Genomic DNA, 26,954 nt, shown 5'->3' with positions numbered 1-26,954 from the left:
AATGCTACCACCTCCATTTTCTTTCCTGTCATCGCTCTCTCTCTCATTCTCACTCTCACTCTCAATCCGAGGTTAAGAACCTCAAAACCCAGTTCAGTTGATGTCTTTTTACTTGGCAGTGAAAGGGGGAAATTAGGGTGCGTATACTTTTTTTTAATATTATTTTTTACTGTGTTCTATTTTGAATCCAGTGTATTCTATTGATATTGCAGTTATTAATGAAAAGTAGAGATTGATTCGATGATTATAAATTTTCCATCTGTAGAGACATCTGATAGGGGCTTTCGAACACTTAATTGATGCATTTGGATCAAGCTGCCATCTCTCTGCAGAGATAGATACATAAATGCTCCGCCAGTTGCCGTCACTCCCTTTCAGTACCTCGAAAGTGTCGAGCAAAGGTAAATTGTTAGCCCCATTTTATCCATGTCTGCCTCTTCTTTGTCAACACCATTCTGAAAGTCTCTATTAGTTTCATCAGTTAATGAGCTGCAAATGTTCTTAATTCTTTATTTGTTTATTTTAAAATTTTTGTTGCACATTGTACAAAATTTGAACATTTAAATGGTATGCAAGTACTGTTGTGTGTTTGATGTTTTGTATTTTGAGGTATCTCAGTTGGTCCTGGGGAATTTAAGATTACTCAGCTTCCAGTTCTGAGGTCAAGTTTCCAAGAGCTAAAGGTTCGCTGTTTTAACTCTTTATTATTAAAGTTTCCATTTTTCAAAGTCTGAATTCAAATTGAGATTTCTTTATAGTCGGTTTTAATCCAATAGTTGATGGTGTAAAGGTTTTATGATAATTAAGACTTATGACAAGGGGATATGAAATTTATGTTATATCACAAAGGTCAAGACAACATCCTCAACAAGTTTGACTTTATAGCTTAAAAGCAATGGCTCCTTTTACTGTCACCACGACTCAGACACAAATTTGACATTGTTGTACACTAAAATACGGACAGTCCATAATGTAGAGTCGCTGTGAACGTGTCATTTAATAGCATGAACTTGCAATAGAGGAAGCATTTTAGTCTATGGGATTAAAAGGAAAGTGGTATTCTGGCAAATAACGATTTGTGGAGGTAACGAAAGGAAATGCTTATTATGAATAGGTTGTATGATGTCACTGGAATTGCCTACTGCACCTAGTTGAATTTCAGCTGACTAAGTGGGAGTCCAAGTTGTGTCCCGAGAAAAAGGTTGCTTGAGAAAATTTAATTTATGATTGTACGGCGATTGAGCAATTTTAATCCCCTATTATAAAAAGGGAGTTATTGAAACTAAACTGTAATAAATGCTTTTAGCAATGTGGTGATTCAACTATAGCTTAAATTATTAACTAGTTGTTAAAGCATGGCAGAGAAACTACAAATCGGAATCTTATAAATGCACTCTGATGCTTTAGCTTGGTGCAACACAGACAAAATCAATGCTTACTGTGTATGATCTTAAGAGAATGATATTCAGGGCCTCGTTCTTGTTCTTTCATGCAATTAAACGTTCTTGTTGTTTGTGCTCACTGTGCAGGCTTTGAAATTCCTTTCCGTGGTGCATTATGGCTTAGATACCTACATGTGTTTAATTGCTTTGTATGTTGTCTGTACTTAAGTTTATCTAGGAATTTTATTAATTGCATACAAATAAGCTAAGGTCCCATTTGGTTGAAGGATGTTGGATAATGAGGCTCGGAATAATCCTTCAAAAAGAGGTCCAATGCCTCCGAGTGTACTACGCAACAGAACTATGAAACCAATGCGGTTTACACAGCTTTAACATGTGGTTGTTGCGTGGTTACTGCATCAGTGTGTTATCAGTGCACAAACCTATGGTTGGACGAGTGCAAGAAAGTAAACGAACAACACACATGATTTGTTGACCCAGTTCGGTATAGAAACCTACATCTAGAATATTCCAATCCAGGACTCTATAGCTAAACCTATCTTGGCAATTATACTACAGTATTAACTCCAACAGACTAACAGCCTAACTACGAGTAAGACTACTCACTAGATGAGATTTTCTTCGGCTTGATCTTCTCTTTCTTTTTCATTGACACGGTTTCATAACTCTATAGAAACACTCTTTCTCCAAATCATGAAGTATCAGATAAGAAAAAGTTAAACATAACTTGTTTCTCTTTCTAAACCCAATTCAAACTGAGCACGCTGATCACTTTTCTTCCCTGCAGGTAGGCTGGTCAAGTAGCAGCCTTTGAGGGATTTTAATCAAGGCAAATTAATGTCATTCAGACATTAGACATCCTATGTATTCTCCATAGGACAGAGAACAATGCATTAATTTCCCTTGACATTTCACACTGCTCGAAACAATTCCTGTTTGATGTGTCACGCTGTTGCAGATGTCTACATATGCCAAAAAGGGAAGAGCTTTAATTTGGCTTTTCTTACAATCTCCCACTTTTTGACTTATGTTGCAAGACACAATAGGCAGAAAGCACATCGACACACACGCAGACACATTCAAATCATTCATGCGTAATAGTAGTTCAATTCGAATTAGGATACATACCATAAAACAAAAAAGTTGCAAACAACTTCATTCAGAATAGAATTGCTTAATTAGGTAGGAATTCTAACAACCAACTCCCTACCAGTAGGACCGATCAATAAATCAATAAGCAAACAAAGCAATAAAACACTTTCAGTAGATCTCTCCCTAGCTTGCAACTCCCTCTTGGAAAAGGCGGGAAGCCAAGAGAGATGGTCCTCCTCATCACCGTAATTAGCAAGGGCATCATCATCATCAACATCGGCGTCGAGGCATAAGGCTAAGCGCTTGAGCCAGCTTTTGTTTATTAGGATTAACACTCACACGCACACAAACAAGAAAATAGAACACAAAGGATTACGTGGTTCGGCCGATAAGGGTTATCGACCTACGTCCACGGAACCAAGAACTTTTTCTTATTACTGCAATATGAGGCGGCTATCTTTTTACAAGTACAAGAGAGGGTATTTATAGATTAGGTTTAGGGTTAATAACAATTGGGCCCAAACTCCTAAGCCCATTAGGGTTAAATACCTAAAAAAGCTTACACTTAACAATCTCCCACTTGAAGGCTTCGAAACATCTGCGCTCCATTGTACTTCCGTAAAATCCTCAGCTTCACTTGATTGCCCCGGTCTTCTCGTCATTTCTCATGAAGACCAGCTGAAGTCATGCATAACTTCAGCTTGTCCAGCGTCACAGTTTTTGTGAACATATCTGCTGGATTCATAGCACCTGAAATGCTTTTCAACTTCATCGTCCCTTCACTTATCAATCCTCTGATAAAGTGATATTGCATCCCAATATGCTTCGTTTTTCCATGATAGACCGGGTTCTGTACAAGTTTGATTGCACTGTCATTGTCACAGTGAAGTGAATAATCCGCTTGCCTTTTATCCAACTCCAGGAGGAAGTTCTTTAGTCAAACTAACTCTTTGCTGGCCTCGGCAACTGCCATATATTCAGCTTCTGTTGTCGAAAGCCCCACATTTTTTCTGAAGTTTAGACATCCAGCTAACTGCAGTTCCTCCCACTATGAAGATGTACCCTGTAGTGCTCTTAAGTGTCTCTTTGCATTCAGCTAGATCAACATCAGAATACCCTCTGAGAATCGCATCTTTGCCTCTGAAACATAACTTCATCTTGGAAGTACCCTTTAAATACCTTAGTATCCACTTGACGACTTCCCAATGTTCTCTCCCCGGATTTGACATGTAGCGACTAACAACCCCGACTGCATGAGCAATGTCTAGTCTCGTGCACACCATCGCATACATAAAGCTACCAACTGCAGATGCATAAGGGCTTCTAAAGAAATCAAAATGAAGAGTTTTGGAGAAAAAAACCTCCAAGGAGAAGAAGAGAGGTTGTTGTCGGCGGCTTCTCTCTATTTCTTAAAATAATCGACATGGGCTTATACCTATTTTTTTATACCTTTTGGGTCCAACTTTGGCCCAAACACTCAAATATCCTTAATTTTAATTAAATTATAACATTTTTCACACCAAAAGCCCAAAACAATTTAAGCCCCAAAATAAAATTTTTCGATTCCGGCATCGGACTCCGAAAGTTCCGGCGAACTTACAGCAATTATTTTTACGGGGTATTACACGAAGAGTGGATCCCCCATCACTTCGAGTCGAGAAGGCCTCTCTGAGTCCTACTATTATGCTTCAAATCGCAGTATGCTTTCGAAACAATTTTCTCTCAAGAAATTGCTGCAGAAATTCAGCTCACCAATCATATATACACTGAGCGTGGATTTTGTTTGTATTTGGAGGAAAAACATTTACTGTTTTGGGCTACTGGTCTGGAAGGAGTTCTATGCTAATTTGAGCTTAGATTTGTGATTCCGACTTTCTATGGTTTAACAAAATTTATGTTCATGGACGTTTACTCGAATTCAGCCCAACAGTGATCAACTCACTGTTAGGACTCCTGGAGAACGATGCATCGAAAATGCCATATGTTTTTCTTGAAGAGTCCATTAGCCAAATTGCTAGATCACTTTCTGAAGGACAACCACCTCGTTTGGAAGATCGGGTTTTACTACTGCCATGTTGTCTATGAAGTAATACTGCCTGTATAGGCTTTGTGGCCAGAACATCTTTCCAACTGCCAATGCCATTTCAATCAACACCAAAATGGGTAATCTCATTTTTGCTATTGATAAACACATTTAGTTGGTTTACTTTGGATATGTTTTTATGCAAAAGATGATTAAACTAACTCTTGAATCTCGCACCGAGTCGACTTGCCTGCTGTTTTCTGCCTTAATCACTCTGTTCTTACAATCCAATGGAATCCTTGAGGAGGAGGATAAAGAAGTTTGTATGATTGCCCCATTCCTGCCGTAGCTGAACTTGAAGAGGCTGCACTATGGTTTTCTCGAAAGTGAGCCTCTTGACATGAATGTCCGCTTGGGTTGTTGCCATACCCTGCTGCAGGAGATAATGAAGAAACACAATGCCATGTTTGGTGAGCTGATTGTACGGAAACGGATGGCTCAGGTTCTAAGTTATATGCCCCGTCGTTCCGATGCCCTCGTTGATGATGATCCGCAAGCTAATTCCAATGAGGAGGAAGAGACTTTCCCCTACCTTCCCACTTTTTGGCCTGTTGCAATCCAAAGGAAAGTGAACGGCAAGCAAGGGGGGAGCTTTGGCGGGGGAGAAGTTCTACTGGAAGTTGTTTTTGTTGATACTGTTGGTATGGAATTGGTTGTTAGAAGTCCTACCTAATTACGTAGTCTTTTCTTTTGAATGAAGTCGCCTGTGGCTTCTTTGTTTTATGGCCTGTAAGATAACTTGAATTGAACTACTCTTGTGCATGAATGAATTGATTGAAAGCGCGTGATGATATGTACTTGTTGCCTACGTGTCTTGCAACATATGCCGAAAAGGGAGAGAATGTTATAAAAGACAAAAAGGAGTTTTTCCATTTTTTGGCGCGTTAACAATTGCAGCAGCATTGTCAAAACCTGACATCAACATCAAATAGGCAAATATGGAGCAGTTTGCAAAGTTTATCCTGAGCCTTGAAAGGGTCCAGATCGATTTGTCTAATGTTAACTGACCTCCAGAGAATTCAAATAATGTCTCAGAATGTCTAAATGGTATTAATTAGTATCCAATGGTGCTTCATGACCATGGTTGTCACGGCGCGCTTTTGTGGCCCGGCGCTAGGGGACCACCATACCGCTATGGCGACGTGGCGCCCGTCATGGCGACAAAATGGCGAACGTGGTGTACTATGTATAAAATTATATATATAATTATAAATAGGTTAAATTGCACAAAATCCACCTGTGGTTCATGAAATTGCACAAAATCCACTTGTGGTACATGAAATTGCACCAAATCTCCCATACGTCTAAAACTGCGTCAAACTCTCTCGTGGTTTCATAAACTTTGTGTTTAACCCCCTCAACGGTCCTTATTTAACGGTATTTGACCTAAATGCGCTCAAACTGCGAATAAATTTTAGAATCTCAATTTTTAAACCTCTAAAATTACAAATATATTTATTTTTTATATATTTAGCGTAAAAAAATAGTAAAAATAAACTCTTAAAACCTGAGAAAAATAACTATTTTTTAGTATATTTACTATTTTTTTTATCAATGTCATTATCTAATGATACATCTTCATCGTCTAAGTTGACGCTTTCTTAGGACGTCTAGAGTATAATTGTATTGATGAACCCGATGTATCGCCGATATTTACCCTTCTAGGAATATTGCGGCATTCAAGATTAGCCAATGCACCAATAGCTTAATCAACATGACTCCATGTAAGATCCTCTCTCGAATGAACTACATCATTGGTGTTGATAACTCACTCATTATCCCATTCAAATTCCTCCAACACCAAAGGATTGAAGTTCTTTCCTTCATCGCGTCTCTTTTGGAATCTATTCGCAATTTTTCGATTGTATTGAACGAAAACTAAATCTTTCAATCTCTTATGCTCCAATCTATTTCGTTTTTTTCGTGTGAATCTAAAAAAAATAAATTATAATATGTTATATATGACTACGGTAGCAATAATATTTAATATATTATTTATATAAGTAATTAAATACTCACAAATTTGAATGAGCTCCAATTGCGTATACACCCGAAGGACGAACAACAAAGACTAATTATACGGAAGGCAAGTGATTGGAGCTTGAAATGAAGGTGTTCAAAAGCATTCCACTAATCAACTAAAATTGTAAAACATTAAAAAAATATATTTAGATTGAACTTTAAAGAAAATTGGAAAAATAAATAAATAAAATAGAAATTATAAAAATTAAGTACTTATTTTTTGCCTTTTGTTGCTTAATAGCCAATTGTTTTCCAAAGCTTTCCCGCGTATTATCATTATTATCATGGTTGTCACGGCGTTCTGGCGTTCTTCGGGGAGCGCCAGGCGTCACCGCCCCGCCTTGTGACATAAGGCGGTCTGGCGATGCTGCGGCATGTGGCCCTAAACCCGAAATCAAGCCCTAACCCGATTCTACCCTTAAACCTACCTGAACCGGTCTGAATATAAAGATCTTCTAAAAAATTTTCTGTTTTGTTGCACCGCTGTTGTGTTTCTGCGAATCTTCCCTTCCGCTCCAGTCCGCCGAAGCCGCTCCAGTCCACCGACGCCGCACCAGTCGCCGAACCTGCGCTCCAGTCCGCTATTCCTCGTCTTCTGGGTGAGTGGAATCTTAATTTTAATTTCTCAATGGAATCTCAATTTTGATCTCTGAATATTCTTTATTTTTTTATTTATTTTTATATTATTATTCTATTATTAGTTTTTAATATATATTATATTACTATTATTAGCTAATGTTTTAATAATATTTAGTTAATTATTTATATATATATTTTATTTGTTAATATAATAATATTATTTATTTTTATTTTGCAACATATTTTTTTATAATTTTTCATTTTATAAAACAAATTTATTTATTTATTTTGTATTATTTTGACATATTGATATATAAATATTTATAGGATTAAATTTGCTATGGCCGAAAGTGAAATGTCAACGTTAAATCCATCCAAAGATCCTAAAAGAAAAGCTAAGTCAAATGATCCGAGTTGGAAATATGCTTTTTGGCTGGACTTGGGAAATAGAGATTTGGTAGAATGTTCCCTTTGCCATAAGCAAGTACGATCGGGAATAAAACGATTGAAACAACACTTGCTTGAAAATTCTTGAGATGTAGAGAAGTGTTAAAAAACTACCGAAGAAATCCGGAATGAGATGCAGGATTTCCTAAAGAAAAAGACAGTAGGAAAGCAGCCCAATCGTAGTCGTATTGAATTACATGACGATAACGACATTGACGATGATGTTGATGTGAATGTTCAAGGAGCAAGGCAAGGGATATCGCACAACTCAGTTTCTTATCCTAGCTCGGGTACTTTGAGCAAGAGGAAGTGTTCGCAATCTGTTCTAAATTTTCCATCGATGCCGTCACAAGGTGGAAAAGAAAGCAAGTTGGTTGCTTCAATGCTAAGAAAAACCTCGGAGGAAGTCATTGAGGAAAGACATAGCAAAACGAGTAGTGGAAGTCAAAGAATATTGGAAGCGTGTGCAAGGAGCAAGGAGAAGATCGAAAGATTTCATGGATATATTGTCGATTTTTTTTACGAAAATGTCATACCATTCAATGTGGCAAAGTCTCGAAGTTTTGAGATAATGATTGAGTCAGCGGGGCAGATGGGACCGAGTGTAAAAGGTTCAAGTTATCATGAATTACGAGTTCCTCTTTTGGAGAAAGCGGTAAAAAAGATGCAAACATTGAAGGAAAAACACGTTATTGCTTGGAAGCAATACGGATGTTCACTTATGGCCGACGGGTGGACAGATAAAAGAGGGCGGCATTTGATTAATTTCCTCGTCAATAACCCAGAAGGTACATTTTTTTTAGAGTCGATTGATGCATCAAGTTAAGTTCAAGTTGCATCACTATTGACGGATTTACTTCAGGCGAAAATTGAAAAAATTGGAAAAGAATACGTGGTTCAAATAGTAACAGACAATGGTGCTAATTTCAAGGCAGCGGGTAAAATATTGGAGCAGCGCATACCCACTTTATATTGGACTCCTTGTGCAGCTCATTGCCTTGATCTTATGGAAGATATCGGGAAATTGTCTGTTTTCCGGGCAAAGATTGACAATGCAATAAGAGTTACTGCCTATATCTATAAGCACATAAGGCTCCTTAATGCGATGCGGGAGAAGACGGACGGCAGTGATCTTGTGAGACCTGGGCCTACCCGGTTTGCTACTTCATTTTTGACTTTGCAAAGTTTATATAAGCATAGGGATGCTTTGAGGAGCTTATTTTTTAGTGAAGATTGGACTGCATCAAAGTTGGCTAATACAAATCCGGGAGATTAGTTTAAACATGGTATTGTCTTCTCCTTTTTAGACTGGTGTGGAGTATTGTATAAAAACATCGCATCCACTTCTAATTGTTTTGAGGATCGTTGACGGGGATGAGAAGCCAGCAATGCCGGAGCTTGCAGTAGCGATGACTGAAGCTAGAAGGAAAATCAAAGAAGATTTTGAGAAAAAGCCAAATTTGTTGAAAGAAGTTATGCATATTATCGAATGTAGGTTGGAGGATCGAATGAAAATCGAGTTGTATGGAGCTGCATTATTTCTTAATCCTTCCAAGTACTTTGATCTCAAGGTGAGTGATAATGCATATGCTCGTAAGGCACAAGCTATGTTTAATGATGTTCTTGAAAAAATGGTCACCGATGATGAATTGCAAACAAAGATTTGTGATTAAGTCGATGATTATGATAATATACGGGGAAGCTCGGAAAACAAATGACAAAAGGCAAAAAGTCCTTGTAAGTGCTTAATTTTTATAATTTCTATTTTATTTATTTATTTTTCCATTTTTCTTTAAAGATCGAACTAAATATATTTTTTTAATGTTTTACAATTTTAGTTGATTGGTGGAATGTTTTTGGAGGCCTTCATTTCGAGCTTCAATCACTTGCCTTCCGTATAATTAGTCTTTGTTGTTCGTCCTCCAGGTGTGAACGCAATTGGAGCTCATTTGAATTTATAAGCATTTAATTACTTATATAAATAATATATTAAGCATTATTGGTATTGTAGTTATATACTAATATATTATAATTTATTTTTTTTAGATTTGCACGAAAAAATGAAATAGATTGGAGCATAAGAGATTGAACGATTTAGTTTTCGCTCAATACAATCGAAAAATTGCGAATAGATTTTAAAAGATGCGCGAGGAAGGAAAGAACTTCAATCATTTGGTGTTGGAGGAATTTGAATGGGATAATGAGTGGGTTCTCGACACCAATGATGTAGTTCATTCGGAGAGGATCTTACATGGAGTCATGTTGATAAAGCTATGGGTGCATCGGCCAATCTTAAACGCCGCAATATTCCTAGAAGGGGAAATATTGGAGATACATCGGGTTCATCAATACTATTATACTCTAGACGTCCTAAGAATGCGTCAACTTTGGCATTGATGGAACAAGAATTAGACGATGAAGATGTATCATTAGATGAAGAATTGGACTTGAGCCCTTTTATTGTTGAAATTTGAGATGATTAAATTGGTGGTTCAGAGATTCATGGATAGTATTTTGTTTTGTTTGATGATTGAAATTATAATTGTTTATGGTATTATATTTCTTTTTATGATTCAAGGCATATGATATTTATAATTGTATATATCTATTTAATTTTATACGTAGTACGCCGCATTCGCCATTTTGTCGCCATGGCGGTGCCCTAGCGCCGCGCCGCGAAAGGGCACCGTGACAACCATGATTATTATAATCATCGACTTGATTATAAATCTTTGTTTGCAATTCATCATCCGTGATCATTTTTTCAATAACATCATTAAACATAACTCGTGCCTTACGAGCATATGCATTATCACTCACCTTGAGATCAAAATACTTGGAAGGATTAAGGAACAATGTAGCCCCGTACAACTTAACTTCCATTTGATCCTCCCACCGACAATCGATAATATGCATAACTTCTTTCAACAAATTTGGCTTTTTCTCAAAATCTTCTTTGCTTTTCCTTTTAGCTTCATTCATCGCTATTGCAAGCACCGACATTGCTGACTTCTCATCCTTGTCAACGATTCTCAAAACAATTAGAAGTGGATGCGACACTTTTATACAATACTCCACGCCAGTTCAAAAGGAGAAGACAATACCGTGTTTGCTACTAATCTCTCGGCATTTGTATTAGCCAATTTTGATGTCCAATCTTTGCTAATAAATAAGCTCCTCAAAGCATCCCTATGCTTATATAAGCTCTACAAAGTAAAAAGTGAAGTAGCAAATCGGGTAGGCTCAGGCCTCACAAGATCATTGCCGTCCGTATTCTCCCGCATCGCATTAAGGAGCCTTACGTGCTTATAGATATAGGTAGTAACTCTTCTTGCAATGTCAATCTTTGCCCGGAAAACATACAATTTCCTGATATCTTCCAACATAAGATCAAGGTAATGAGCTACACAAAGAGTCCAATATAAAGTGGGTATGCGCTGCTCCAATATTTTACCCCGATGCCTTGAAATTAACACCATTGTCTGTTACTACTTGAACTACGTATTCTTTTTCAGTTTCTTCAACATTCGCCTGAAGTAAATCCGCCAATAATGATGCAACTTGAGCTTGACTTGATGCATCAATCGACTAAAAAAAAAATGTACCTTCTGGGCTATTGACGAGGAAATTAATCAAATGTCGCCCTCTTTTATCCGTCTACCCATCAGCCATAAGTGAACAATCGTATTGCTTCCAAGCAATTACATGTTTTTCCTTCGGTATTTGTCTTTTCACCGCCTTTTCCAAAAGAGGAACTCGTAATTCATGATAACTTGGACTTTTTACACTCGGTCCTATCTGCCCCGCTGACTCAATCATTATTTAAAAAATTTGAGACTTCGCCACATTGAAATTTTCATAAAAAAAATTGGCAATATGTCCATGAAATCTTTCGATCTCCTCCTTGCTCCTTGTACACGCTTCCAATGTTCTTTGACTTCCACTGCTCGTTTTGCTATGTCTTTCCTCAATGACTTTTCCGGAGTTTTTCTAAGCATTGAGACAACTGACTTGCTTTCTTTTCCACTTTGTGACGGCATTGATGAAAAATTTAGAACAAATTGCGAACATTTTCTCTTGCTCAAAGTACCCGAACTAGGATAACAAACTGAGTGGTGCGATACCCCTTGCCTTGCTCCTTGAATATTCACATCAACATCGTCATCAACGTTATCGTCGTCATTTAACTCAACACAACTGGGCTGCTTTCCTACCATTTTTTTCTTTAGGAACTTCCGCATCTCAATCCGAATTTCTTTGGTAGTCTTTGAACACTTCTCTACATGTTCAGAATTTCCAAGCAAGCGTTGTTTCAATCGCTTTATTCCCAATCGTACTTGCTTATAGCAGATGAAACATTTTACCAAATCTGTAACACCCCGGCCGGCTCAAACCGGAGCGTCACCGCTATGGTACACTGGAAGGCTCGTTCATCAACCAACGAGTCTTATGTTGTGGCGCTAAGGCTAAAATAATAAATAAAAACAACTAAATAAGGATTTAGAATTAAAGCGCAACTGCTTATTATGTAAATAAGTAAAGTTCAAGTCAAAAACATAAATTGGAAATAATTCAAAATGCATTAGTCTTTAAACATAATTAATGAACTTCAAAGGCATTTTAGAAGTTAAAGTAGTTATAGTTCCCCCGATGGATCATATAACGTGAATGCATCATTTAAGTATTAACGGAAGCATGATCACCTACAAACAGATTGTAAAAAGAGGGTTAACACAACGGTTGAGTAATCGCAATCAATCGAAGATAAATTAATACAATATAATGCCACAAAATCATTTGAAGAAGATAATTTGAATAAGATGACACATATCACATAAGGATAACTCACACACGAGTCTTTTAGCGCCTCCTTTATATCTCATTTTCATTCTCAAATAATAATGATGAGCACATCACGAAGAAAACTCCACTAGGCCTTAATCAGGGCCGGCTCGACCCGGTTTTTCAACCTTATTACTTCGTATGACACGTCACATAGTTTCACATAACAAACATAGGGTCACAACCCTCAAGGAAAACTTCACAATGTGTACATAAGGGTTCGAAACCCAAAGTACACGTAAATTAATTTATTTGTTAGTTTGCGAGGGGCGCCAAACGGCCCACAATCCTCTAGTCTCTAATATAACATACCAAGAGGGGATTGTACGCAATCCAACCATCCACAACGGATGACGGTCAAAATACCTTTTTCACCGTGAATGACAGGCACTTCGGAATCACCCAAAAAGGGAACTCACCATCTCGATTCCTCGACCTAGCCCATTCGGGATCTAGTTCAAGGTTAGCTAGTTATCCTAAAATACCGGTATACCCTCACGTGTTTGCAAGACATAGAGGTGGAAGGCTATGCCTTATCATCCAAACGATCGACGAGTTGATCGGGCTCGACGGGTAGTTTCAATTACCAATTTAACCAAATACTCAACATGCTCTAAGACAAATTTAAAAAAGAGTGTTTTAAACTCAAAATATTCCAATTGTCAACATTTATCCAAGCAAAAGTAGGATATTAGACCCAATAAGTTCGCTATAATCTCTTTATTTCGCCAAATAAAGATTTGAATAATGTCAATCACAATAGGCATGGTCTAACTCCAAAAAAATCATAATATTTAAATATAATTGTAATTCTTTTTCCAAAAACCATAACTAGGTTAGGGCAAAACTAGGGTTTCAAACCCATCCCATAAATTCTACGATTTTCAATTTAAAATACAATAATAATCTTCACATAAGTCTTAGATGACATTATAATCAACTTTCTAGAAGAAATTGGCAAAACCTAATACTTTTAGGCCAAACCCATTTGAAAATAATTTTGAAAAATATGAAGAGAAGGGGTCTAGGGATTAGAACATATCATCTATCTAAGATTAATTCCACTTACCTTAAGAGAAAGAGACCAAAAGAAAGAGTTTTGGAGAAGAAGAATTCCATGGAAGAAAAGGGGGGCTGGACGGCGTGTCTGCTGGCTGGCTGCTTTTTTATTTTATTTTATTTTATATTTTATTAAACATAAAAGACTTGGGACTCATCCTCTATATATATAGGCACTCTAACCTGTATACGCAATATCTTAACAAACTATGGATACGCTATATCTTATCAAATCCACACTTGGATATGATATATCTTAACAAACTACGAATAAAGATATCTAAATCAAGAGATACGGATAAACTAAATCTAGTTTATTATTTATTTTACCTCAAACTCAATTTTACTCCTATTTAAAGCCAATTCCTTAATTTCTTACACCAAAAGTCCAAAATAAATTAGGTCAAAAATAATATTGTCCAACTCCGGCGTCGAAATTCGGCAAGTTCCGGCGAACTTCCGGAGAGTATTTTTACGGGGTATTACAAAATCTCTATTTCCCAAATCCGGCCAAAAAACATATTTCCAACCCGGATCATTTGACTTAGCTTTGCTTTTGGGATCCTTGGATGGGTCTATCGTTGATGCTTTACTTTCGGCCATAGCAAAGTAAATCCTATAAATATTTTTAAATCAATATGTCAAAATAATACAAAATAAATAAAAGATATGCTCTATAAAATGAGAAAATATAGAAAATATGATACAAAATTAAATGAATAATATTATTATATTAACAAATAAAATATATATAAATAATTAAATATATATCACTAAAACTCTAACTAATAATAGTAATATAATATATACATTATACAATTAATACTAATAGGTAATAAACTAATGATAGAATAATAATATAAAAAATAAATAAAAAATAAAGCATATAATGATATAAGCGAGTGATTCTGGCCTATTTTCTATTGATTATTACGAGCCTCATTTTCCAACTACAAGTATTTCAAATGACTTCAAATCCGTTAGTTCCATTTGGCAAAGCGCTCGATTTCAAAATTACTTGTGGATTTCGAATTCATTCTATTTACTATTTTAAATACTCTCTAATACTGTGTCATTTCAAATACTACAACCAAACAATGGATTTTAATTACTAAGTATTCAAATTCGAAGTAATTGAAACCCATTCATTTAAAATCCACAATCAAATCCAAATCCATCCAAACCAAGTGACCTTAACCAAGTGACCTTAAATTCAAAGTGCATGTAAGGCTAATACATTGATGAATATTTCTTGCTAATAGAAGTCATCACAATCACTATGTGAAGAATCTGGTCCAACCTGCCGGATCTCAGTAGGGATGGTGAATACAAGATGCGGATGTGGACAGCCGTCATGAAGGAATTATTGGAATCTCAATGAAGGAATTTAAGTTGTTATGGAGTAAGCCGACCACCATTCTCTATCCGAGCAGGAAATACAGTGAGCTCACCGATGGTAACTCAGTCAATAGGGTGTTCGTCGGAGCAAGAGAGTATTTTGAGTAGCCGTATCAACACATCGCGTTCGACAGGCCCTGGGCAATCTTTGGCAAGGACACAGTGTATCGCCGTAGGAATTCAGGGATGGGAGACAACTTCTGTATACTGGAGTCTGTAAGGCCCTGCAGTTGGGGGTTGGCAAGGCAGATATTGTAGCCGATTGTTACGTATTTCCTTAGTAGTGTGGATGTCATATTAGGAGTGGCATGGCTGCAAACTTTGGGAGATGTGCGGGTCAATTGGGGTACTATGACAATGACGTATAACCAAGGAAAAGAGCTTGTGACCCTTCAAGGGGATCCGACCATTTCGCGCTCACCGGTGGCACTTCGAACCATTTTTAAAACAACGGAAGCCGATTTTTGGGTCATAGTGGTGGAACCGACAAGTTGCATAGAGACCCGATGAGCCATGTTAGCAATGCAGGCCAACAATGCAGACCAAGGGGATCTTGAAAAGTCGGGAAGGTTACCCTCAATACGCAACAATGATCATCGTATAGAACTCCAACCAAGTTCTGGCCCAGTTTTTGTACGGCTTTATCGTTACAGTCATTTGCAAAAAGATGAGATTGAACGCATGGTGAAAGATATGTTAATAGCAGGGATTATTCACCCAAGTTCAAGTCCATTTTCGAGCCCAGTGTTTGGTAAAGAAGAAAGGCGGAGATTGGAGATTTTGTATCGATTATCGTGAGCTAAACAAGGTGACTGTGCCCGATAAATACTCAATTCCAGTGATTCAGGAAATGTTAGATGAGCTAGCGGGGTCAATGGTCTTTTTAAAGATAGACCTACATTTTGGGTATCATCAAATTCGAGTTCGAGAAGAGAATGTGCCTAAGATAGCGTTTCGCACGCACAACGGACACTATGAGTTTTGGTAATGCCCTTCGGACTTACTAACGCACCGGCGACATTCCAGTCTACGATGAATGATCTATTTCGGCCGTACCTGCGTACATTTGTACTTGTTTTCTTTGATGTCATATTGGTGTATAGTCGTACCTGGGATGAACACGTAAGACATTTGATACTTGTGATGGAGCTTTTACTAAAGAATCAATTCACGGCGAAGAGGAAAAAGTGTTCATTTGGATGTGTGGAAGCAAGTATTTAGGCTCTGTCGCTTCCGCTGTGGGGGTCGCTATGGACCCGGGCAAAGGTGCATGCAGTTAAGACATGGCCTACTTCAACTTCGGCGTAAGGAGTTCGGGGTTTCTTGGGTTTGACAGGATACTATAGGAGGTTTATACATGGATACGGGACTCTTGCCATACCTCTAACACAATTGTGAAAAAAGACTTGACAAGAAAATTTTCATGGTCATTAGAAGCACATATTGCCTTTGACAGTGCGAAGACTTTACATACCAATGATATTCAATTTCTCTATAGTGTGGTATCTAATTTGGTTAATCTTCGTCAACACGGATTGACAATTCCTGAAAATCTTGGTAAACTTTCATCCATCAAAGCCGAACTCAATTCAGTTTTGCCTCCGGGGAAAACAACAGCAAAAGAGCTTGCTCAGCGCGATACATTTTATATGGTGTGCACTATAGTTGGTCTTGGTCCAGATCTGACTTAGGTTCGCAATAAGCTTCTTTCCAGCTCGACAGTTCCGACTCTTGATGATGTTTATTCTTGCTTATTACATGTCTCATCTATGGTCCATCCGATTATTGATTCTGGAGACAAGTATGCTCTACTAGCGTCACTTTCTTCGCCTCTGCAAAGTGATCATAGTGGGATCTCTCGTAGGACCTCTCGTCCACGCTTCACTCATTGCAACATGTGAGGCCACACCCGTGATAAATGTTTTAAATTTTATGGCTGGCCACCTCGGGCTAATGTTGCGCAGGTTGAACCTCCTCATTCATCGTGCAATTCTATCACTTTGATTGGTTCCGATTATGAGGTGTATCTTGCATACCAAGCTTCAAAGCAGTCATTTTCTTCACCCGTTGCCTCTGTCGCTTACATTGGTACCTCTCTTGGACCATGGGTCATTGATTCTGGCGCCTCTCATCACCTATCTGGTAATCCAAAACTGTTTTCCGAATTTCATAAGTCGACCTCGTTACCTGATGTTACTTTAGCTGATAGGTCATGCGTTTCTGTTAAGGCTGTCGGTGATGCTAAACCATTGTCATGTGTTCCCTTATTCTTCGTTCTTTTTGTTCCTCATTGTCCGTTTAATCTTGTTTTTGTTAGTCAATTAACCAAAACTTTGAACTGCTCAATGATAGATTCTGATTCCTTCTCTATTCAGGACCGCAACACAGAAGGACGATTGGCAAAAGACTTGAGCTCCATGGACTGTATTATCTTAACCATCCTCCACCACCTTCACTCCCAATTGCATGTTCCACTGGCAGTTTTCCTCAACTACTACACCAACGGTTGGGTCATTCGAGTCTCTCTAAATTGCATCTCTAAGTCTTTCTAGTTTATCGTCATTGTCTTGTAAGTCTTGTCAGCTGGAAAACAAACTCGTGTTTCGTTTCCTCGGTAGGTTAATAAGAGGGTTGATGTGCCTTTTGCTTTAGTCCACTATGATATATGGGGTCCGTGTCAAACTATTTATGTCTTTGGGTTTCAGTACTCTGTTATTTTTGTTGATGATTTCTCAAGATGTACTTGGCTTTATTTGATTAAAGCTCATTCTGAACTATTTTATGTCTTTAAAACATTTTATGCTGAAATTCAAAATCAGTTTGGTGTCACTTAAAATACTTCGGACTTATAATGCCACCGAATATTTTTGTACTCCTATGACTCAGTTTATGTCATCTCATGGTATTTTCCATCAGTCCTCTTATGCGTATACTCCTCAGCACGCAAAAATCGCCACCTAATTGAGATTGCTCGTACTCTGCTTGTCCATCATTATGTTCCTTTTCGGTTTTGGGCTGATGTTGTACTTACTGCCTGCTATCTTATCAATCGCATGCCGTCTTCAGTCCTTCATAATAAAAATCCTCATCAAATTTTGTTCCTTCACGATCCTTTATATCATTTATCCCTCCGTGTCTTTGGGTGTACAACATTTTTTAATGATCACTCATTGGGTCGGGATAAGTTAGCTCTACGGGCGCTGAAGTGTGTTTTTCTTGGCTATTTTATGGTGCAAAAGGGTTATAAGTGTTTTTCTCCATATACTCATAGGTATTTTCAGCCAATGTTACCTTTTTTGAGCCCACACCTTATTTTTCTACGTTATCTCCGATCCCGTCTGTCAACAATGTGTTACCTATTCCTTTCTTTTCTCTTTGCGTCCACCTTTTTCAGGTGTATAGTCGTCATCCTCGCCCGCTTTTGTCTCATTCCGATGGTTCTATCGATTGTCCTGGCTCTCAAGACTTGCCATCATTGTCTTTTTCTCCTGCAGCTCCTACTCTGCCGGATCCTGCCCCGTTACGCCGAGGTACTCGTTCTTCTCGTAATCCTTGTCCCATTTACAATTTTCTTAGTTTTCATCGTCTGTCTTCCACATACTATACCTTTCTGTCAAACTTATCCTCTTTCTCCCTTCCTAAATCCCTTCGTGAAGCTCTTTCTCATCCAAGTTGCGACAGACAATAGAAGATGAAATGGCTGCTTTGCATGCTAATGGTACTTGGGACTTGGTGCCTTTGTCTTTAGGTAAGTCTCCTGTGGCTTGCCGTTGGGTCTATGCAATTAAGGTTGGTTCGGATGGTCAAGTTGCTCGTCTTAAGGCTTGTTTAGTGGCTAAGGGATTCACGTAGGTCTTTGGTGAGGATTAGACTGAAACCTTTCCACCTGTTGCCAAAATGTCTTCGATCCGTCTTTTTATTGCTTTGGCTGCTATGCACTCATGGCCTCTCCACCGGCTTGATATTAAGAATGTATTTCTTCATAGCGAACTTCAGGAGGAGATTTATATAGAGCAACCACCTGGATTTGTTGCTCAAGGGGAGTCTGGTCTCGTTTGCAAATTACGTCATTCGCTATATGAATTGAAACAATCTTCATGTGCTTGGTTTGGTCGATTCAGCAGTGTGATACAAAAGTTTGGCATGATCCGAAGTGCTTCAGATCATTTTGTCTTTTATAAGTAGACATCACGTGGTAAGTGTTTATACCTTCTTGTGTACGTTGATAATATTGTTTTCACTGGAAATGATCAAGAAGAGGTTACTCAGTTAAAGCAACATCTATTTAAGCATTTTCAAACTAAAGATATGAGACCATTGAAGTATTATCTTGGTATTGAGATTGCTCAATCACGTGATGGTATTGTTATTTCACAACGGAAGTACACGTTGGATATTCTTAAATAAACTGGCTTGTCAGAGTGCAACCCAGTAGACTCTCCCATGGATTCAAATTTGAATCTTCTTCCAAGACAATGAGATCCATTAGCTGACAATATCGTAGAATGGTTAGTAAGCTTAACTATCTCACACTTACTCGACCTAATATCTCTTGTGCTCTGAGTGTTGTGAGTCAATTTCTTCAGTCTCCATGCGATAGTCACTTGGATGCTGCTATTCGAATCTAGAAGTACATAAAAGGATCTCCTGGTAGAGGATTATTGTACACTAATCAATGTCATACTGAAGTAATTGGCTATTCAGATGCTGATTGGACAGTATCCCCCGTTGATAGACGCTCTACTTCATGGTATTGCATATTTGTGGGAGGTAATCTTATCTCATAGAAAAGTAAGAAACAAAATGTTGTTGCCCGATCAAGTGCAATGGTAGAATATTGAGCCATGACGTTAGCGACATGTGAACTTATTTGGATAAAACAACTTTTTCATGAACTCAAGATAGTGGAAGTTTCAGAAATGGAACTCTTTTGTGACAATTAAGTTGCTTTGCATATTGCTTCTAATTCGGTGTTTCATGAGAGGACTAAATATATACAGAGATTGATTGCCATTTTATTTGGAAAAAAGTGTTAGCTGGATGCATCACCACTCACCATGTTGCTTCGAATGATCAACTTGCAGACATTCTTACTAAATCTCTCAGAGGCCCTCGAATTAAATTTCTATGTGACAAACTTGGATCATACGATTGGTATTCTCCAGTTTGAGGGGAAGTGTTAGATATATTATATATAGGGGTATTTTTGTATTTATAATAGTATAAGGGCATTATACGTATTTTGGTGGTTGTATTATATAGAGTTTTGTGTTGTATTTTGTAAGTTTAGTTTTACGTCAATAAAAAATAGTGATATTCCGATTGAAGACGGCCTTGACAACCGCCCCAGTTCTCGCGATGCCTAATTTCCAAAAGCCTTTCGTTGTGGAATGTGATGCATCCGGCATCGGTGTAGGGGAAGTATTGATGCAAGATGAGCGCCTTTTAGCTTTATTTAGTAAAAAACTAGCGGACCGTACCCTGAGCGTGAGTTGATGGCAATGGTACTTGCGGTGCAACATTGGCGACCATACTTGCTGGGACAGCGTTTCACGGTTTGCACAATCACCATAGTTTAAAGCACTTGCTGCCCCAAAAGATTGTGACCCCAGGACAACAAATTTGGATGGCAAACTTGTTGGGATATAACTTTGAAGTGGTGTACAAGCCCTTCTGGGGCAACTTGACGACGGATGCATTGTCTCGGATATGGTACGATATGGATGGTGAAGAAGGAGAGACAGACTCTACTTTGTTAGCTTTGTCTTCGGTTGTGTGGCCGGAATTTGAAGAATTGGCACGGGAACAATCATCAAGTTCTTCTCTGCTCGCAATTATTGAAGAACTGAAAGTCTGACTCCTCGGCTCACCCAGGCTATGAGTTGTTAGGAGGAATGTTGTACTATTGAGGCCTATTAGTCATCGCGGAAGGCTCAAGTTGGATTCTAAAGTTGTTGCAAGAGTTCCATGATACACCGCAAGAGGGGGATGCGGGCACTTATCGTACTTATCGGCGCCTGGCTGTTGGCTGATATTGGCGGGGAATGTATATAACAATACAGGAGTATGTCCGGGCCTTCTTGGTATGTCAGAGATAAAAGTATGAGGCGATATCTCTAGCAGGCCTGATACAATCCTTGCCTATTATGTCTGCCGTTGGGAGGACATTTCGATGGATTTCATCACGGGACTTCCCCGCTCTCAGGGGTATACGGTGATTCTTGTGGTGGTGGACAGACTCAAAATTTGGTCATTTCATTGCGCTTCGTAGGTCCTTGTCTGCAAAAAAAGGTTGCCGAGATATTTGTACGAGAAATTGTGCGACTGCATGGGGTGCCGAAATCGATTGTTTCGGATCGTGACCCTTTTTATTCTTGAGTAATTTTTGGCAAGAGTTGTTCCGTTTGCAAGGGATGGCTCTTAAACGTAGCTCGTCTTACCACCCGAAAACAGATGGACAAACGGAGGTGCTTAATAGGGTTCTTGAGAGATATCTTTGTTGTTTTGCTTCCGAGCAGCCGCGTAAACGGGTGGGATGCCTTGGGTGGAATACCATTACAACACGGCTCATCAAGGTGCTTCAAAAATCACCCCCTTTGAGGTGGTGTATGGACAGTGACCCCCGGGGCTCCAACGTTTTCTTCCGAAATAATGTCAAGTGAATTCAGTGGTAAAAATTTTGGGAGGACGAGATTGTATGCTACGAGTTTTGGCTTATCATTTATCCCGAGCACAACAACACATGGTGAAGCAAGCTAATAAGCATCGTCGAGATGTGGAATTTTTTGTGGGGAACAAGGTATTTTTTAAGGTCCGACGGTACAGACAGCTTTCTGTTCAAGCAGACCGAAGTTCACACAAGTTATCCCCGAAGTTTTACGGTCCATTTGAGGTGGAAAAGAGGATTGGCAAGGTGGCATACCGCTTACAGCTACCACCACAAAGCTGTGTGCACCCGATTTTCCATGTGTCATTGTTGAAACGAGTTGTGGGAGATCATCCGATTGAAGGGGAGCTTCCGGACAGCTTGGAGACTTGCGAAATACCATTATTTGAACCAAGCAAGATTTTAGCTGAGCGGTTAGGTTCAAATGGGGAGCCGGAGGTTCTTGTTCGGTGGCACGGGTTAGCGGAGGAAGATGCAACGTGGCTCACTCAGGAAGAACTCCAACAACAATTTCCAGCTTTCCGCCTTGGGGACAAGGCGTATTTAACGGGGAGGCAATTGATACCGACAAACCTTTGGCAACGTCGGGAGGATCGACTGCCAATGGTTTACTCGCAGCGGGGAAGCAACCACTTTGAATTGATAGTAGCACCTTAATTATTTGAGAGTATTTTGAATTTTATATTTAATTATATTGTTAAGTCTAATAATAAGATTATTGGGTCATTAGGCCCAATAAGAAGTCATTAAATATGTTAAGAGCAAGTCTTGGGGCATCTAAGGTTTTGGGAATCAACCTTTTGGTTAGGATGGAAGACATTTCGATGTTTTCTATTTTCTTTATTCAATAAAGATTCATATTTTAAAAAATGTAGAAACGTGTAAAATCTGCAACAGTTGTGGTTTTGAGTGTTGATATATCACTAAGAACCCTGCCCTATCTATATGTACAAGGATAAACAACTACCTAAGTGCCAACCAGTTGGATGCTTAGGTGTATAACTATATCCTGATATGTAACAAATATCTGCTATTGACGCGTCCGCTGTAGTGTTGAAATTATCATCATTTTTTCAGTGATATGAGAATGAGTGCTTACTCCTTGCAGTGCTTTGTGATCATCTAATAACAAATAGTCATTGCTTCACTCTGCTGAAAATTGATGTGATGTGTCAACTCTAAATCAATTTCACGGAACTTGTCTCAATTTTTGTTGTTTGTGCTGATAGCTTCTATGGGTTGGTTTGGTTTTCCTGCATCCTTTTTGTTTTGTTTTATTTTTTTGGAGAGTTTAATTTCCAGTATTCTTAACTCAAGTGTGGTTGACAAGTTATAATGTGATTCTTCATTCTAAAGCTATTTAGCAACAATTAGTCCTATGCTCGTGTACTGTAGCGTTGAACTCACCAAGGGAATAGAATATGCCATTTTGCACAATATTTACCTAGAATTGACATGAAGTATTCTGAAATTGTATTAAGCTAATGGCTTGTAGCTCAAAATGATATGTGAATTGTGGAGTTATAGAGGATCTCAGCCATGCCGTAATAATCTGTTATGGGGATTGTCGATTTGTCATTATACATTTTGGATTAATCATAGTGAGAAAACTGAGTGATTTGGCATTTGTTTACTTGTGATTTTTTTAATCTATTTTTTACTCTTCAATCTATCCATTTCTATTTTTTAGATAAAAAAGCATCACACCCAATATCTATTTGATATTCAAAATAACAGGTTCAACAATATTTCACCTCCAAAACACAAAAAAAAACTAAAAAAAAAGAAAAAACAGTAGTGAAGAAATAAGAACTTTGACCTACACTTCCATGTTTTACTCCTATGCAAATACGAGTTTAGAATCATATTCCATTATATGCATATACATTGTGTAAAAGAAATAAGCCGGGCCTTAAGCAACTCATCTAACATCAAACTTGCAATATTTGTCTTACATTTTGTGGCTTTTTACTTTGATTATAACGCTTCCACAGTTTACATCATATATATATATATATTTAAAATTGTATCTCGCTCCTCTAATGTTTGACTATAACTCCATCTTTGCTTGGCTAACATGTAACATATATTCAATGTTTGTAGTCGTAGCTCTTAAGATATTGTGGTAACATGTGCTTACTCTTGAGACTCCACAAAATCCTTATATCTCAACAATTCATATGACTTCTATAATGTTTCTCTGTCGAATTAGGAGCTATGTTGTTACTGATTGCTGTTGGACTTTCACCAACTAAAACTTTTGAAAATGAACCCCCAGCCTACTGTGTTCTATTTCCTCTCAATATATAGGTGCCGCCCATAAGTTAGTATTTTTATGCTTTTACATGATTTCTTTTCGTGATTTTATTTTTGAGCAGGACTTTAGCAATGATGTGGAAGACCGAAACAGGCTTGCCCTTCCAAGTTATAAATGGCGCTTGATAATTTCGTATGACGGCACCCGATTTTCAGGTTTTCCTACTGCTTTTCTACGTGTCAAATTTGTTGCTTCTACTTCCGCTCAGAATTTGATCTTTAGAATAGAAGTTTGTCGTGGAAAGATATTTCTTAGGTTGGTATATTATTTATCTAGTTTGATTTAATGCTGGCTTTTGTTTCATGAGCTTGATCCACCTGACCTGCATGCTTACTGTTCCTGCTAGTGCCGAAAGTGTGCTTAACCGATCTGATAAAGTAGGAGTCTTTGTGTAAAAGAAATCGATGAAAAGGAGCAATGGGCTTTTCTTTTTTCCTTGTTTGGTTTATATTCTTCACTTCATGTAGACTTTGCCTTTTTTTCGATTTCCTAAATAAAATGAAAGAAAAGATGGCAAATGAAGAATACATTCATCTCTAAATTTCGTCACTTCTTCCCAAAATTCGACTCACAGCTTTAAAGAAAATGTTCTGGATTCTTTTATGTGCGATGCGCAGGATGGCAGTATCAACAGTCAACGCCAACTGTGCAGTGTCTGGTGGAAGAAGCTTTGACGCGAATCACCAAATTAGAACGGGATCATCTTGGTTTAGTTGGTGCAGGTCGAACAGATGCAGGAGTTCACGCCTGGGGTCAGGTCTGAACTGTTTTTTATAGCTCTCGAGCAGGCAAAGCATTAGTTAATGCTGAAACTCGGCTTTGAATAATTTTTCTTCAGGTGGCGCACTTCAACACACCTTTCAACTACGACAGCTTGGAGCACGTTCACGCAGCTCTGAATGGTCTTCTTCCCTCCGACATAAGAATTAGAGAAATTTGTTCCGTGCTTCCTGAATTTCATGCTCGTTTTTCTGTTAAAAGCAAGATTTATACATACAGGATATACAATGACACCGTCATGGATCCATTTCAGAGGCACTTTGCTTATCACAGCCTTTATAAGCTCAACGCAGCCGCCATGAGGAGTGCCGCTAGACATTTTGTCGGGACCCATAATTTCTCCGCTTTTGCTAATGCCTCGCACAATGATCGCACGCCAAATCCAGTGAAGAATATATTTCGATTTGATGTGACCGAGATGGTACCTCTTCCCCGCTATATATATATATATACTTTCCATGGAATTCGACGACAAGATTTGAAAATAATGTTCCTTTTCTGCAGGGATCTATGTTGCTGCTTGAAGTCGAAGGATCGGGTTTTTTATATAGACAAGTCCGTAACATGGTACGCGAACTCTTTTCCATCGAGCATAATCCTAATCCGAGTCTCGTATTGATTCTGTGTTTCTTTTTTCATCTTCTTGTCGACGTACCCTTGGATTATTAGGTGGCGTTGTTGATTCAAGTTGGGAAAGAAGCCGTTCCGGTGGACATTGTTGCGGATATCTTGGCGTCGCGCAACCGGCGGGAACTGGCCAAGTATGCGTTATCAGTTCCTCCGCATGGTCTGTGTCTGTATGGTGTGAAGTACAATGAGGATCATTTGGGACGTTGCCATCCTCGGAGTTTTGGTAGGAATCATACTATAACCAAATGCAAATTGCCATTTTATTGACCAAAGCTGTCCCTAACTCAGCTTCAGCTAGCCGACTGTAGTTGTGCAATATGTTTAAGTTAGAAGAGATGTTTTGCAGGGATTACTTTAACTCAATTCTCTAGTTTATCTTTTTGTTCAGACAGGCATTTAAATTATTTGTTTAAACACATTTAATGTCATTACCTTCACTTTTATTACCTTTACTATTTTATAATTTACTAAATTTATTTTTATATTTTTATTATCTAGTAATATACAAATACTGTTTATTTTTAATAATATACTTTTTTTTTTTATTTACTTACAAAGTATTTTTATTTTGAAGTACCTAATTATAAATTAATTATTTCATTAAGTACTTCTTTTTTTTTTATCATCACATCATTATTTTTATTTTTTTTACCATTACATTATTACTTTTATACTCCCTTCGTCCCACCAAAATTGAACCATTTGATTAGGGAAACAGTATTTAAGGTGAGGATGTTTAAATAGTTAATAATAATTAGTTATGATATTATTATATTATTTTGTATAATTAATAATATTTATAGTTTTAAAGTAAATTTAATATATATGATTAAAAAAATTAAAATATATGTTCAAATATTTAAAAATTATATATCAATTAAAAAATATATGAATATGGATATTATTTTGTAGAGAATAAAATTTTCTATAATACAAAGTAAATAAAAAAAAAATATTTTTGTTATTTATAATTAACATGAATCAATTTTATAAAAGATGTGTAGTTTTAAATATAGATAAAAATATTTATTTTTTTATGGAGAGATGTAGAAATAGAAGAATTTTGAGTGGGTGTTATGACATTTATGATGTTGTATGTTATGTAGTTAATTAAGTTAATTCATATTTGTTAAATATGTTTTGGTTTAATAATTTTTACCAAAAATAAAAAGGTGTCAATTGTTATGGGACAAGACAAAAATAAAAATAGTGTCAATTGTGTGGGGCGAAGGAAGTATAAAAAAATATCATATACTACTTTTAACTATCCACTATAATTAAAATATTATTATTTTTAAAATTCTTAAAAAAAAAAAAAAAAAAAAAAAGCAAATGTAAAGCTATAAAATAGTTGGATAAACTGTGATAATATTATAGAATTTTTATACTATAATTTTGATATATTAAAATTATTTGAATTTATCGGAATGGTGAAAATTTTTGTTTTGGAGAGTTTAGTTCAAAAGCTAGTTGAAGATATTTATGTTTTATTAGTCATTTTGTTGAAATTGAATATAAAAATTTTGAAAAATTTAAATATTGAAATTGATATATATATAAATATATTTATAATTAGATAAATCTAATGATTATAAAATATATAGATAAGCATAATATTTTGAAATAAAAATTGTA

At 37.4% G+C, this 26,954-nt stretch overlaps 1 protein-coding gene across 5 annotated transcripts; it reads left to right on the top strand.

Moving 5' to 3' along the window:
- LOC127255820 (uncharacterized) lies at positions 1-25,765 on the top strand. Of its 5 annotated transcripts, XM_051281567.1 has the most exons (9): positions 1-137; positions 266-401; positions 610-683; positions 23,971-24,064; positions 24,527-24,661; positions 24,748-24,811; positions 24,909-25,110; positions 25,194-25,256; positions 25,359-25,765. In XM_051281567.1, exons 2-9 carry the CDS (start codon positions 347-349, stop codon positions 25,584-25,586), a joined length of 915 nt encoding a protein of 304 aa, XP_051137524.1. In that variant the 5' UTR covers positions 1-137; positions 266-346; the 3' UTR covers positions 25,587-25,765. The 5 variants fall into 5 exon arrangements, with proteins under 5 accessions (XP_051137524.1, XP_051137522.1, XP_051137520.1 ...); XM_051281565.1 differs by having other exon boundaries at positions 619-683; positions 24,527-24,666; positions 24,748-25,110; XM_051281563.1 differs by having other exon boundaries at positions 24,527-24,666; positions 24,748-25,110.
- Positions 25,766-26,954: the final 1,189 nt, after the last annotated feature.

Source organism: Andrographis paniculata, unplaced genomic scaffold, assembly GCF_009805555.1.
Source record: "Andrographis paniculata isolate CXL003 unplaced genomic scaffold, ASM980555v1 Contig54END, whole genome shotgun sequence".
Lineage (NCBI taxonomy): Eukaryota > Viridiplantae > Streptophyta > Magnoliopsida > Lamiales > Acanthaceae > Andrographis > Andrographis paniculata.
This window is presented reverse-complemented; position numbering and strand designations above follow the sequence as displayed.